At 63.4% G+C, this 13,849-nt stretch overlaps 1 protein-coding gene across 1 annotated transcript; it reads right to left on the minus strand.

The window, feature by feature from the left end:
- Positions 1–1,154: 1,154 nt before the first annotated feature.
- Positions 1,155–9,009, minus strand: OLFM2 (olfactomedin 2; the record flags this gene model as incomplete). The annotated part of the gene is made up of 6 exons (XM_084304012.1): positions 1,155–1,832; positions 2,635–2,741; positions 3,033–3,252; positions 4,410–4,565; positions 5,353–5,502; positions 8,872–9,009. 6 exons carry the CDS (start codon positions 9,007–9,009, stop codon positions 1,155–1,157), a joined length of 1,449 nt encoding a protein of 482 aa, XP_084160138.1.
- Between the last annotated feature and the right edge of the window lie 4,840 nt (positions 9,010–13,849).

A 13,849-nucleotide genomic window follows, 5' to 3' on the forward strand; every position in this document is an offset into this window, starting at 1 on the left:
CATCGAGGCTGGAGCGGGCTGGGCTGTGCCCGAATCCACCCCTGGAGGTTTGCCAGGTTGGGGGGATTCCTGCCAAGGCCTGGTGCCAGCGCTGGCCCCTCTGCCACCTCCACCCACAGGTCCTCCTGTCCCCCACCCCTTTGGCCTCGCTGTCACCACCACCCCCTCTGTCCCACCTCCTCCCTCCTCTCCATCCTTTCCTTCCTTCCACCCACTCTGTCTCCTCCATCTCCTTCCTCCCCTTCCTCCTCTCCATCTCCACCATCCTCACCATCATTTCCATCCCCTCCATCCCCAACTCCTCCAGCCCTTCATCTTCTCCATCCCCTCTACTCCTTCATCTTCTCCATCCCCTCATCTCTTCTTCTTCTCCACCTCCTCCATCCCCCGAGCCTCTCCATCCCCTGAACCCCTCCATCCCCTCTGTCCCTTCACCCCCTGAACCTCTCCATCCCCTGAACCCCCTCCATCCTTCTCCATCCCCTCATCTTCCCCATCCCCTCCATCCCCTGAACCTCTCCATCCCCTGAACCTCTCCATCCCATCCCCTCCATCCTTCCCCCCCAACCAGGGGCCAGGTTCCTGCCGCCCCGACCCCTCTGGGTGCCCGTTTTGGGGCTCGCTGCCCTTGCAGCGCCTGCTCCAGCCGCTCGCCGCAGCTGTGCTGCATTTTCCCTTCCTCTTGCCTTGCTCGGCTCTGCTGTCATTTCCCCGGCGCCGCACCCGCATGCATTAAACATGCCCGTAAACAACGGCTCCGGCACATCTGGAGGAGCGCAGCCGGCTGCAGAGGGGACGCAGGAGAGAAAACCGAGCTGCTGAGCGCCAGATCATAAAAAGAGCGGGGGAAAAAATAATAATAATAATAATAAAAGCACGAGCCTCGTCAAATGTCAAAGAGACTGCTTTTATTTGCCGTCAAAATAAAGAAAATCGGGGGAAAAAGAAAAAAAAAACAGAACCAACCAAGGCGAGCTCAAATGAAGGCAGACGAGATCCATGCGCCATGAACCGCGGGGAGAAACCAAAGAAATGTAAAAAAAAAAAAAAAAAAAATCATCGAAGAAGAGGAGGAGGAGGAAGGCTCCGTCCCCGAGAGAGGCGTAGAAAAATAAAGAGCAGGAACGGGGCGAGCGGAGGAGTCCGGCGCGGGGTCACAGCTCGCCCGACGTCTTTATGACGTGGAAGAGCGTGACGTTGTAGATGACCTGGTGGCCGTTGTTCCAGGTGTAGAGCACCCTCTCCCGCGGGTTGTAGTCCAGCATGGATATGTGGGAGTACTGGTTGTGGAAGGGAATATCCGTGTACTCGTAGCTGGAAGTGTTTGTGTAGTAGGCAAAGTAAATCTTGGCGCCGGCCAGGTGGGAGTTGGTGACGTAGAGCGTGCCGCAGATGATGAAGGACTCGCCGGCGCTGCGCTTGGGGTACCCCGTGTCCCAGCTGCGCAGCACCTCCAGCGTCTGCGGGTCCACGCGGCTCACCACGATGTTGCCGGCGTTCTGGTTGGTGGTGTAGACGGCCCAGAGCCCGCTCTCGTCCACCATGAAGTCGATGTCGGAGAAGCCCCCCCAGGAGTAGGGGAAGGTGTTGTTGTAGCCGGCGCCGGCCAGGCTGCGCTGCACCAGCACGCTGCGCGAGCGGAAATGGTACTTGACGGCCACGTTGCTCTGGTATTTGTTGTAGTAGAGGGACCCGTTGAAGACCACGTGGCCCGTGCCGGCCCAGGGGTGCGGCAGGAGGTGCTGCACGAAGTTCTGCCCCGTGACGAAGTCGTTCAGCGTCCGAAACTCCAGCACGCGCCGGCCCTTGTAGTAGCCGTCCATGTACCAGACCTGCAGCGGGAGAGGGTGAGGGGTGAGCGGCCCAAACGCCTGGCCTCGAGATGATGGGGTGGGTTGTAGGATGTGCATGGCACCCCCTGCACCTTGCATGGCCCTTCTGCACCTTGCACGGACCCCCTGCACCTTGCATGGCCCCTCTGCACCTTGCACGGACCCCCTGCACCTTGCACGGACCCCCTGCACCTTGCACGGCCCCGTTCCCTGCATTAGCACTTGGTGGTGATCCGTGGAGGCAGCATGTGTCCTGAAAGCAACGTTGCAGAAGGCTTGTGCCCTGAAGAGCGTGCAACAGGGGGCGTGCACCCCGGAGAGTGTGCAACGGGGTGCATGCATCCCTGAGAGCATGCACCAGGGGGAATGCATCCCAGAGAGTGGGGGCATGCAGGCGTACCCCAGGTAGCATGCAGCTTGGAGAGCTTGTGTGCACCCCAGAGAGCGTGCACCACAGGTGTGCACCCCAAAAAGCATGCACAACCCAAAAAGCGTGTATCCTGAGTGCACGGGCAGCGTGCACCCCAGAGAGCATGCACCGAGGGGTGTTGCACACCAGGCAGCTTGCACCACGGGCGCACAGGCAGCGTGCACCCCAAATCGCGTGCAGGAGTTCTGCAAAACTTCAACTCCAACCCTGCCGAGCTGGAGGCTGACCACTTCGAAACCCCCCTCTGCTTGGGCTTGGAGGGTTTTTGGGGTAAGACACCCACAAAAGACCTGTGCTGGAGCCACGGGAAGCCTGGGCAGGGCTGTCCCCGCTGTCCCCGGGGGTGTCCCCGGGGGTGTCCCCGGCACTCACCCGGCTGTCGGCGCTGGGCGTCATCGTGTCGGTCATCCACGACCCGAAGCGGGAGCCCGACGCGCGGATGGTGATGGGGTTGCTGACGCCCGTCAGCTTCCCGCAGCCTGGGGAGGGGGGACAGGGAGCGGGGTTATGAGGGGGGGACACGTGGGGGCTGCGGCTTCCCCAGCTTCCCAGGGCATCCCGCAGCAGGAACCGGAGCTCAGCAGGGACACAGGGATGGGGCAGAGGGATGGGAAGCTGCCAAAAGGGGGAGCTGGATATGGGATGAACCAGGAAGGGGACACTGCTGTCACCGGGGCTGGGAGAACCCCCCCACCCAAAATTCCCCCTAGGAAACCCCCTCCAAGCAGGAGCATCCCATGGGACTGGTGAGCTCTGGGACGTTGCCGTACCCAGTTTCTGCATGCAGGCGTGCAGCCGTGCCTCCAGCATCAGCACCCGCTGCTGCAGCTCCTCGTAGTCATAGGCGCCCATCTCCTCCTGGATGGCCAGCAGGCTCCCGGAGAGGTTCCTCACCTCCTCCTTCAGGTGCACGATCAGCCGCGTGTCCGCCTTGTACTGGTCCAGCACGGGCAGCAGCGGCAGCAGCTCCGTCATCTTGTCCTTGAGCTCCTGCTTAGGGGGACAAAAAAACAAAAAAAAAAAAGAGAAACACTCCTTAAATTAAGGCTGTGCTTGCCCCGTGATGTTTGTCTGTCGGGACAGCCCCCGGTTCACCCCAAAAATTCGCCTGGGTGGGTGGAAATTAATTGTCACTTCACGCACAGGGTGGGAGCATGCACAGATGCTGCGCGCAGCGAGGGATGCGGGAATGGGAGCAGAATTTCCCCCCTCCACCAGGTCAGAGATGTAAAAAAATCTGCTTATTTTAGCCCAAGGAGAAGGTTGAGGGCGCTTTGACCTCGGCCAGGCAATGACTTGATTTCCCTGCGCCTTTTCTCCCTCCTTGCCTGTCATTTTAGGGCAGGATCGCATCCCGATCCGGGGGCCAACACCTCCTGCAGCAATTAAACCGGCGAGCTTTGCTGCAGCCCCAGTGTTTAATCAATGCCTCGCCCCTGCAACTGGCAGGGCCCCGAGCCTCCTCCGGCCGCATTCAGTGCCAAGAAGCAGCCGCTCCCGAGGCAGAAACACGCCTTAGCTGTCAGGATGAAGCCGAGAGGATCCCAAAATAAACCCAAATAATCCCAAAATGGGATTTGGAGGGGCGCGGGGCCGGCGGCATCGGCGTGTGGGCTGCAGCTGTTGGCACCCGGCGCTCGCAGCTGCCCCTTGCCAGGTGGGAATCGGGCCTTGGCTGGGGAAGAGCAGCGTTGCATTTAATTAAAGGTGGCCGTTTAATTAAAGGTGACTCGTTGCGGCTGGCTGGGCTGGGAGTTGGCCGTCACGGCCGTCCTGGCCACGTGGCATCGCGGCATCACCACGGGGATGCTCGGTTTGGGATCACCGCAGGGATGCTCGGCTATGGGACCACCAGGAGGATGCTCAGTTTCGGGACCACCACGGGGATGCTCGGTTCTGGGATCCCTGCAGGGATGCTCGGTTTGGGATCGCCAAAGGGATGCTCACTTTTGGGACCCCCACGGGGATGCTGACACACCCGGACGCCCACGAGGATGCTCGTGCTGGCCTCTGCGCTCACAATCTGAGCCCACCACCATCGATGACCCCCCCAGGCCATGCACCCACCCCGCAGCGCCGTGCACTCAGCCCCTGCAGCACCCAAGCACCCAAGCACCCCCAGCAGCACCCAAGGGTGTCGGGCTCACCTGGAAGCTCTTGGCGTTGAGGCTCTTCTGGCTCTCAGCGGCCACGCGCAGCCTGGAGTCCAAGCCCTTCATCAGCGCCTCGGTGTTGCGCACGTACTGCAGGTCCCGGTAGGTCCTCAGGTCCAGCACCTCCATGGACTGGGAGATGTTCTGCACCTGCGTGGCGGGACGGGGAGTTAATTACCAGGGACCCAATCCACCTTGCTAATTAGGGTAATTCAGCTCGGTGCCCGTATGCACCCGAATCTTCCCACGGACATCGTCCTGGCGTCCCCATCCCTGCTCCCGCTCCACTGCTCGCGCAAACGTTTGCAAAACCAATTTTCCCTCTGCAGCTCGAATGCATAAAGCAATACCTTTTACTCATCCCGCTTCAGCTGATATTTGTGTGTTTTTTTTTTTTAAAAAAAAAACCACCCGAGCCCACGTTTCCCAGCCCGCCCTACAAGCTTTCATTCTTTAATTTGATCCGCCGCAGCCGGCGAAGTTATTCCATTTCCACGCTTTCAAACGCCGCGGCCGTGGCCGTGTTCCTCAAACGCTTATTTATTTATTAGCGCTGGCATTTACGGGGCCGCCTCTGATGGGAGCCGCTCGGGAGGCGTTTCGCAGCGAGCTGTGATCAAACTTTAATCAGGCTGGTGGCGCGCGCGGCCCCAATCCCACCGCACGGGGTCGGTTTGGGGAGAGAGAAGCTGATTGATGGCTTCTGCTGCTTTTTTCTTTTTTTTTTTTTTTTTTTTTGGATGATTCCTCCTTGGAAGTCCCTCCCAGCCACCCTACGACTGCGCCTGGCTGCCTGGAGGAGCACCAAGGATGCCAAGGGCGAGCATCACCGCCAGCATCCTTGCTCCAGCAGCCCACCCCGCACCCAGGTGCTGTTCCAGGGCAGCAAATCCCCACCCCAAAAAGAAACCCCATGTAATGACGGGGAATTTTTTACCTTCTCGGTCAGCTGGCGGAGCTGGTGGCTGCGCAGGTCGCGGGAGCAGGAGCCCTGCACGGGGATGACGGCGGTGCAGAGGCATTTGCCATCGGGGGCTTGTGCCGAGGTGTAGACCTGCCAGCCCTCGTCGGGGCTCTGGAATAGGGTCTGCGGGACAGAGGGGGGGGTCAGCAGCTCGCCCTCCTGCTCTTGGCCTTCCAGCCAGGGCGTTTATTCCCTTTTCTTCCCTCCCCCTCCCAATTTTAAGGAAAGGAAGCCGAAGGGGGAGATTCCCCTGATTTATTCACGCCACAAAGCAGCGTTTCGTCGTGCCGGGCCATTTCGCGTTTCATGCGTAAATCAGAATTATTAATTATGAACATCGGCTGCGAGCTCAGCTCTCTCTCTCCAAAGCAGCTTCCTCCTCGCCGAGCCGGGCGGAGATAAACGACCCTGTCGCCTGCAACAAGCCGAGGGACGCTGCCTGGCTTCTCACGCAGCGCTTTGAGCTCGGGGGCTCCCCCGGGAAGGGATTTATCGGGCACGGCTGTGGCCAAATCCCGGGGAGAGAGCAGCCGGCGGCGCTGTGAAGTTGCCCCGATCCCAAACAGCAACAGAAGGAGGCGAAGGGAGCGCTTGGCTGGCACCCATGGGCGAGCAGCGGCCCCGCGGAGCATCCCCGAGCAGGGAGCATCCCCAAAAAGCATCCATCTCCCCCCAAAAAACACCCCGGGGCGTGCCGTGACGCACTTCATAAAACCTGATGCCACAGGGAACATCCTCAACCCACGTTCCCCGGGACCCCCCCCCTCGCTCCTAAATTCTTCACGGAGGGCTCGGGGCGTAATTCAGCCGCCGAGCCCCAAATTGGCAGCGATGCTCCCACCGCCACCCCGGGCTTCGTGCGGCGCCGGGAGCACCCCCAAAAGCCAAAAAGCTGCCGGGGGGGGGGTCCGTGAGGATGCTTCGTGCCCCGTGGGGGGCAGCGGGGGGGGGGGGAGGATCGTGGCGGCGGCGGTGGGATTAGGGGGTTAAACGCGGCCTGGCCGAAGGCCTGTGCAATCTGTCACGGGGTTATTAATTAGAGCTCCTCGGGCAAGCTGCCTGCTCGCTGCTGACACCCTCGGCCGGGGGGGGGGGGCTGGGGGGGCCGCCAGCCCCTCTCCATCTTTTTGGGGACACCGGGGGGGGGGTCCCCGAGCATCAGCGGTCCCCTCTCAACCCCCTAGGGAGGACGAGCGGCCTCGCCGCCTCCTACCCCGGCCTGGCCGAAAGCCTCGACCTCCAACCTCCGCTTTTATGATTTAATCCCTTCGCCCCCCCCCCCCCCAAAAAAACAAAAAAAAGAAAAAAATAATAATAAAAAAAGAAAAAATCACCCCAAAAAAACAATGTTTTCTAGAAAAACCTCCCGGCACTTTGCGACTCCCAGCCTGACCCCGTGAGCGGCACTCCCGGTCCCGCTGATTACCGATTTCTCTCCCCCCCCCCCCACCAAAGAGTGCCTAATGATTAACTAATTAACGCCGCGTACCCCCCAGCGCCGCTAATTGCCTGTGACACGCTGGGGGGGTGGAGGGGGGGGGCTGCGGTGACGAAGGCCGCCGCGCTCATCCACAGCCACCGCAGACGCTCGGCCGGGGGGGGCACCCAAGGGAGCCCCCACCCCATAGCGGCTGTGGGGTGGGGGCTATGGGGAGAGACCCTTTTGGATGGGGGGGGGGGCGAGGGGGGGGGGGAAAGGGGGTGCCCGAAGCACCCGCAGCACCCAGTGGGATTTCCCCCGCAGTGGGGTGCAGCGCGGGGAGGGGCAGGATGCTTTTTTTTGGGGGGGGGGGGGGGTTATGGCAAGAAGGGTCGTGGGGGGGGGGACAGGAGGGTCGTGTCCACACCCCCCTGCGTCACCAGGGTCCCCCCCTGCAGCATCACCAGCCCTGGCGCTGCGGTTGCAGCCCCCCCCCCCAAAAAAAAATGTTTTCTGTCCCCCCCCCCCGCTTTGCTCCCAACTTATTCTCATGCTCCTCACGCAGGTTTTAATGCCATAAATTTTTTTTTGGGGGGGACACAACACACATGGGGGGGGTCCCAGCTTGGGGACTTGAAAATGAAGGGGGGGTCACCCACTTCCCCTGGCCAGAAACCCCCCCTGGAGCTCCCCCCCCCCAGCTGCAGGGAGCAGGGGGGTCCTGTGGGGGGGCTGCTTTGTGTCTGGGGGGGGACAGGACACCCCGTAGGGGGGGCCAGGACCCCCCCCCCCCCCCAAAAAAAAAAAAATATATTAAAAATTGGGGATTCTTTCCTTGAGTGGGCTCCGGGCTTCTTTTTGGGGGAGGGGGGGTCCTGGAGTGCACTGCCCAAGAGGGGGGAGGGCTGGGGGCTCTGTGCCCAAAGGGGGGGGTTCCTCATACCTGGGGGGGGTCTCCCCATACCTGGGGGGGGGGGCATACCCAGAGGGGGTCCCTATAGGGGTCCCTATAATGGGGGGGGGGACTCCCCATGATTGGGGGGGGTCCCTGTGATCAGAGGGGCTCCTCATATCTAAGGGATGTCCCCATACCCGCGGGGGGGTCCCCAAATTCGGGGAATCCCCAGTGCTCCCTACCCGGGGGGGGGAAATTAGGGGGGGGGGACCCGGTGCATTGGGGTCCTATGAATATGGGGGGGTTCCCAGCACTCCCTGCATGGGGTGGGGGGGGTTCTGGTGCTTTGGGGTCCCAATTAATGGTGGGGGGGGTCCCACTGCACCTGACCGGGGGGGGGCAGTGGGGTCCCTGTACATTTGGAGGTGGGGAGGGGATCCCTGTTCCTTGGGGTCCCAGGAATGGAGGGGGGGGGTTCCGATGTTTTGGGGGTCCCAGTGAAGGAGATGGGGGGGGTCCCGATGCTTTGGGGTCCCCATGAAGGGAACGGGGGGGTCCCAGTGCTCCCCGAACCGGGGGGGTCCCCGATATTTTGGGGTCCCCGTGATGGGGATGGGGGGGGTCCTGGTGCTCTCTCTTTAGGGGGGTCCCGATGTTTTGGGGTCCCCATGAAGGAGATGGGGGGGCTCCCGATGCTTTCTGTTTAGGGGGGGGGTCCCGATGCTTTGGGGTCCCCATGAAGGGGATGGGGGGGGGTCCTGGTGCTCCCTAACCGGGGGAGGGGGGTCCCTATATTTTGGTGTCCCCATGAAGAAGATGGGGGGGGCTCCCGATGCTTTGGGGTTCCCATGAAGGGAACGGGGGGGTCCCAATGCTTTGGGGTCCCAATGAAGAAGATGGGGGGGGGGGCTCCCGATGCTTTGGGATCCCTATAAACACGCTGCGGGTGTGTGTGTGTGTGGGGGGGGGGGGGGGGGGGGTCCCACCTCTCCCTCCTCCCATTTATTACCGGGGGGGGGAAATATTACCGGGGAGGGGGGAAATGTTGGACCTCTGCATCCCACACCCTGCCCATCACCAAGGGCAGCTCCTCACCCCCGTCCCCATCCCCAAACCTCATCCGTACCCCCTTTTTACCCCCCCCCAAAAAAAAAAAACACCCCCAAAACCCACTCACGATCTTCTCCGAGGTCCCCGCCCGCGACACGGCGGTGCCGTTGAGCCCCACCAGGGAGGGCAGGGTTTGGGACATCCAGTTGGTGACCATGGCCATGGTGCTCAGCACGGCCCCGATCTTCAGCAGCGGCACCGTCATCTCGCCGCCGCCGCCCCCCCCCCAAGCCGCCGCATGCCCCCCCCCCACCCCCCCCTTTCCCCTCTTTTTCCCCCTCCCTCCCTCCCCAAATTCGGGGGCGCCGCCGCCCGGTACCGGGTACGGGGGGGCTCAGCCCCGCACCGGCCCCCGCCGCTTGCGGAGCCCAAGAGCGGCGCTCGGCGCCCTTATAGCGCCGCCGTGACGTCGGCACGGGGTGGTCCCGGGCTTTTTTTTGGGGTTTTTTGAAAGATTTTTTATTTATTTAATTTTTTTTTTATTTTTTTTTAATTTTGGGGTAGGGGTTATCCCGCCCCCGGGGGATGGGATGGGATGGGAAAGGGGTTAAGGGATGGGAAAGGATGGGAAGGGGGTGGGTGGGGGAGGGGGTTAGGGGAAGGAAAACTTCCCCCCCCCCCCCCGAAAAAGGAGCCTCATTTGGGATGGGAGGGATGGGAGAAGGACCCCCCCCCTCCCTAGAGATAATGGTTTTGGGGGCTGGACACACGGAGATAATGGTTGGGGGGGAGCAGGATCCCCAAGGACCCTCACCTTGGGGGGGGGAACAGGATCCCCGGGGACCCTCACCTGGGAGAGGGGCAGGACCCCTTCCCCCCCCCCAGACAATGGTTTGGGGAAGCAGCATCCCCAGAGACCCCCCTTTTTGGGGGGCAGGACCCCCAGAGCCCCTCGCTTGGGGGCAGCAGAACATCCAGAGCCCCTTGTTTTTGGGCAAGAAGCCCAGAAACCCCTCTTTTTTTTTTTTTTTTGGGGGGGGGGGCAGGATCCCCTACAGCCAACAGTTTGGGGTGAGCAGGACCTCCAGGGACCCCTGGGTTGGGGGGAGCAGCACCCCCAAAGACCCTGCTTTGGGGAACAGGACCCCCAGGTCCTGATTTGAGGAGCAAGACCCCCAGAGCCCCCCAACTTGGGGAGCAGGACCCCCGGCCCCCTTGCCCCCCCCCCCCCCAGCTGTGATAGCAGTGACCTCTGCACCCCAACCTGCTTTGAGGCTGCAGCCACCCCCCAGCTCCAGACCCTCTCAGACCACCCCCCCCAAATCCTCACCTCCTCCTTGTGCCTGTCCCCTCACCTAGCGCAGGGTGCAGAGCCCTGACCCGCTCAGTGCAGCGATGCAGAGACCTGAACAGCTCAGTGCAGTGATGCAGAGATCTGAACCACTTGATGCAGCAATGCAGAGACCTGAAGAGCTCAGTGCAGCGATGCAGAGCCCCAACCTGCTCCATGCAATGCTGCAGAGACCTGAACAGCTCAGCGCAGCGATGCAGAGCCCCGACCTGCTCCGTGCAATGCTGCAGAGACCCGACCTGCTCGGTGCAGCAATGCAGAGACCTGACCCGCTCAGTGCAGCGATGCAGAGCCCCAACCTGCTCCATGCAATGCTGCAGAGACCCGACCTGCTCGGTGCAGCAATGCAGAGCCCCAGCCTGCTCTGTGCATCACTGCAGAGACCTGACCCCCTCAGTGCAGTGATGCAGAGACCTGAACAGCTCAGTGCAGCGATGCAGAGCCCCGAGCTGCTCCATGCAATGGTGCAGAGACCTGAACAGCTCAGTGCAGCGATGCAGAGCCCAGATCTGCTCCGTGCAGCAGTGCAGAGCCCCGATCTGCTCCGTGCATTTGTGTTGAGACCTGACTCACTCAGTGCAGCGATGCAGAGCCCCAACCTGCTCCATGCATTGGTGCAGAGACCTGACCCACTCAGTGCAGTGATGCAGAGCCCCGACCCGCTCAGCACAGCAATGCAGAGCCCGACACATCGAGTGCAGCAATGCAGAGACCTGCCCCTGCTCGGTGCAGCAATGCAGAGCCCCAACACGTTCAGTGCAGTGATGCAGAGACCCAACACACTCAGCACAGTGGTGCAGAGCCCTGACACGCTCAGTGCAGCGATGCAGAGCCCTGACACACTCAGAACAGCAATGCAGTGCCCGACACATCGAATGCAGCAATGCAGAGCCCCAACACGCTCAGTGCAGCGATGCAGAGCCCCGACACACTCAGCACACTGGTGCAGAGCCCCAACACGCTCAGTGCAGTGATGCAGAGCCCCGACACACTCAGCACAGTGATGCAGAGCCCCGACACACTCAGCACACTGGTGCAGAGCCCCAACACGCTCAGTGCAGCGATGCAGAGCCCCGACACACTCAGCACACTGTCGCAGAGCCCCGACCCTCTCGGTGCAGAGGCCCCACCGAGGCTCTGAGCCCGTTTTATGGCCTCCGGCTCCGGCCCTCGCCACGGTCACGCAGTGCCCCCGCGTGGGGACGGCCACGCACAGCACAGGCTCCCCCACGCCGGCACCCATGGGTGGGATAACCAAAAAAAAAGCCCCACCTGCTACCAACGGGGTGGGGGGGGGGTTGGGGTTTTGTGCTGCAAACATGGAGGGATTGGGGCAGTGTCTGTAGGGCCAGCTGTCCCCATGTCCCCGTGTCCCCATGTCCCCGTGTCCCCTGGGTATGGGGACAAGGCCCCCGGTGCTGGCAGACGCCCAGGATTGGGGGGGGGGGGGGGGGGGGCTTCACCTCTGGGGTGGCAGCTTCCCCCCGGGGGCATCACGCAGCCAGGGGATGGGGAGACCCCATAGTGGCCCCCCCAAATTCCTCCCCACTTTATTACCCCGCTGCAGCGTCCCCATCCAGCGCGGAGCGGGAACAAAAAGCTCATTAAGCCCCGCTCGTTACCGAGAACACCCCAAACCCAACCCCAAAAGGGGCGGCGGGGGGGCATTTTTTTTTGGGGGGGCACATTTTGGGGACATGGCTGAGAACCCTCCGCAGCCCCCCTCCCACCCTTGGGTCCCCACATCCCATCCCTGCCCCGTTGCCCCCCCAGATGGACCCCGAGGTTGTTTTGGGGCCCCCCCAGCCCCATCCCCACGCAGGGGCCACAAATGGGGACGGAGACGCCAAATCCCACCTGGAACCAGCCCCGTTTCCACCGGGCATCGCCCCGGCATCCCACAAAAGCAACCCCCCCCCCCCCTTTTTGGGATGCGGCTGCGGCCCCCCACCCACGCAAGCCGGGCTCATGCATATTCAACAGGCTGCACAACTGCCGCCGAATATCGAGCAGCTCATAACGAAGAGCCTAATTGCAGGCCCGGCACGAGGCTCCGGCCGCCCACCCGTGGGCCTGGGGGTTCTTTTTTTTTTGGGGGGGTGACAGGTAGGGACACCCCCGACCCCCATTTTTCCAGGAAAACCCCGGTCCCTCCCCGCAGCAGCCGTGCTGAGCTGGGCCAGGGTGGGTTGGAGGGTGGTGCGGGTGGCACAGCGGGGACGTGGGGGACACGGGGACAATTTAAAGACCCCCCCCCTCGTGTCTTTGTCCCCACGGGGATGGTGGCACTGCCATTGGCACAAGGCCGAGCGGCACACGGGGACATCAGCGGGGTGATGGCACGTGGTCCTGTGCCACCCCGGGGCCACCCAGGGGACCCGAGCCACCCACGCCCGTCCCCAAACCCCACTGGGGAGCACCCATGGGTGTCACCCCCCTGCCACCACCCCTGGCTCCATCCCCAGGGGACGTTCACACCCCCTCAGTGTCCCCAAGCTGGGGACAACCTGGGGACCCCCCCTTGCACCCGGATCCAGGCCGCCACCGTGTCCCTCGTGCTCGGCGGCCACGTGTGAAGGCGCGTCCCCACGTGGCCCCCACCTCGTCCCCGCCGCCACCCCACGGGGGTCCCAAACCCGGGGCTCACCCCCAGGGAGGGGACGCGGAGCCGTCCCCGTGTCCCCACGTCCCCAGACCCCCGAGGCGGGGCGGGTGGGGGGACATTGGGGCGACGCTCGGCACCCACCCCATGCGCCCCCGCACCTTGGGGTGCCCGGTGGCGCGCCCCCCACCCCTTTCGGGGACACCCCGGGGGCAGGCGCTGGGGGATTCCCCGGTGCCAAACCGGGCATCCTGATGATGGGGGGGGGGTCGGACAGCTCCCGGTTCCCCCCCCCCTTCCCCTCCCCGCCCTTACCTGCATCGCGGGGGACCCGGCGGAGAGCAGCAGGAGGAGGCCGGGGAAGAGGCGCATGGTGGAGGCGCGGACTCCGCCGTTACCGGAGCCTCCGCCGGGGAACCGGGAGCGGAGCGGGGAGCGGAGCCGCGCCCGTTTCAGCGCCGCAGCCGCATCCCCGCGGCCGGGCCCCGCCGCCGCCGCCGCCGCCACCGGCTGCAGCCGCGGCACCGGCCCGGTGCAGGGCGCGGCGCGCCCGGTAGGGGAGGCTGGAGGCACCGGGCCGGGGCCGTGCTGGGCGGAACCGAAGCGTTTTGAGCTGGGTGGAACGGCACCGGGACCGGGAGGGGGGGCTGCCGTGTGTGTGTGGGTGGGGGGGGTGTCCTCTTGCCCCCCCCCGGGATGCTCGGGGTGCGCGCGGGCACCGGGATGCGGTAGCGGGACACCGGGTGGGCGCTGCGCCGCGGCGCCGGGGGGCGCACGAAGCCTTCCCCGACCCCCCCACCTCGTCCCCTCAGGGATACCCGAGGTAAATCCCCCCCCCCGAAGTGGGGGGGCCCCCTCCTCCTCCCCAGCCGCCCCCTTTGCGTGGAAATCGGGAAGGATTTGGGGGGGCAGCCAGCTTCCATACAGTCGCTTTATCGTACAGTAACGGCACCGGGACCGGCACCGAGCTTCCCCAGCTCTGCCCCACGGTGAAACGGGGAGAGCCCCCCCCAAAAAAAAAAAAAAAAAATGGGCAGGGGGCTCCCCACGCAGGAGACCACGGTAAAATCGTATCCCCAGCGATGGCACCGGGAGGGGGGCCGCGGATCCGGTGCCCCCCCGGTCCCTGCGCGTCGGTGTCGCCGTGCCGAG

Source organism: Netta rufina (genome assembly GCF_964035555.1).
Source record: "Netta rufina genome assembly, chromosome: 32".
Taxonomy (NCBI): domain Eukaryota; kingdom Metazoa; phylum Chordata; class Aves; order Anseriformes; family Anatidae; genus Netta; species Netta rufina.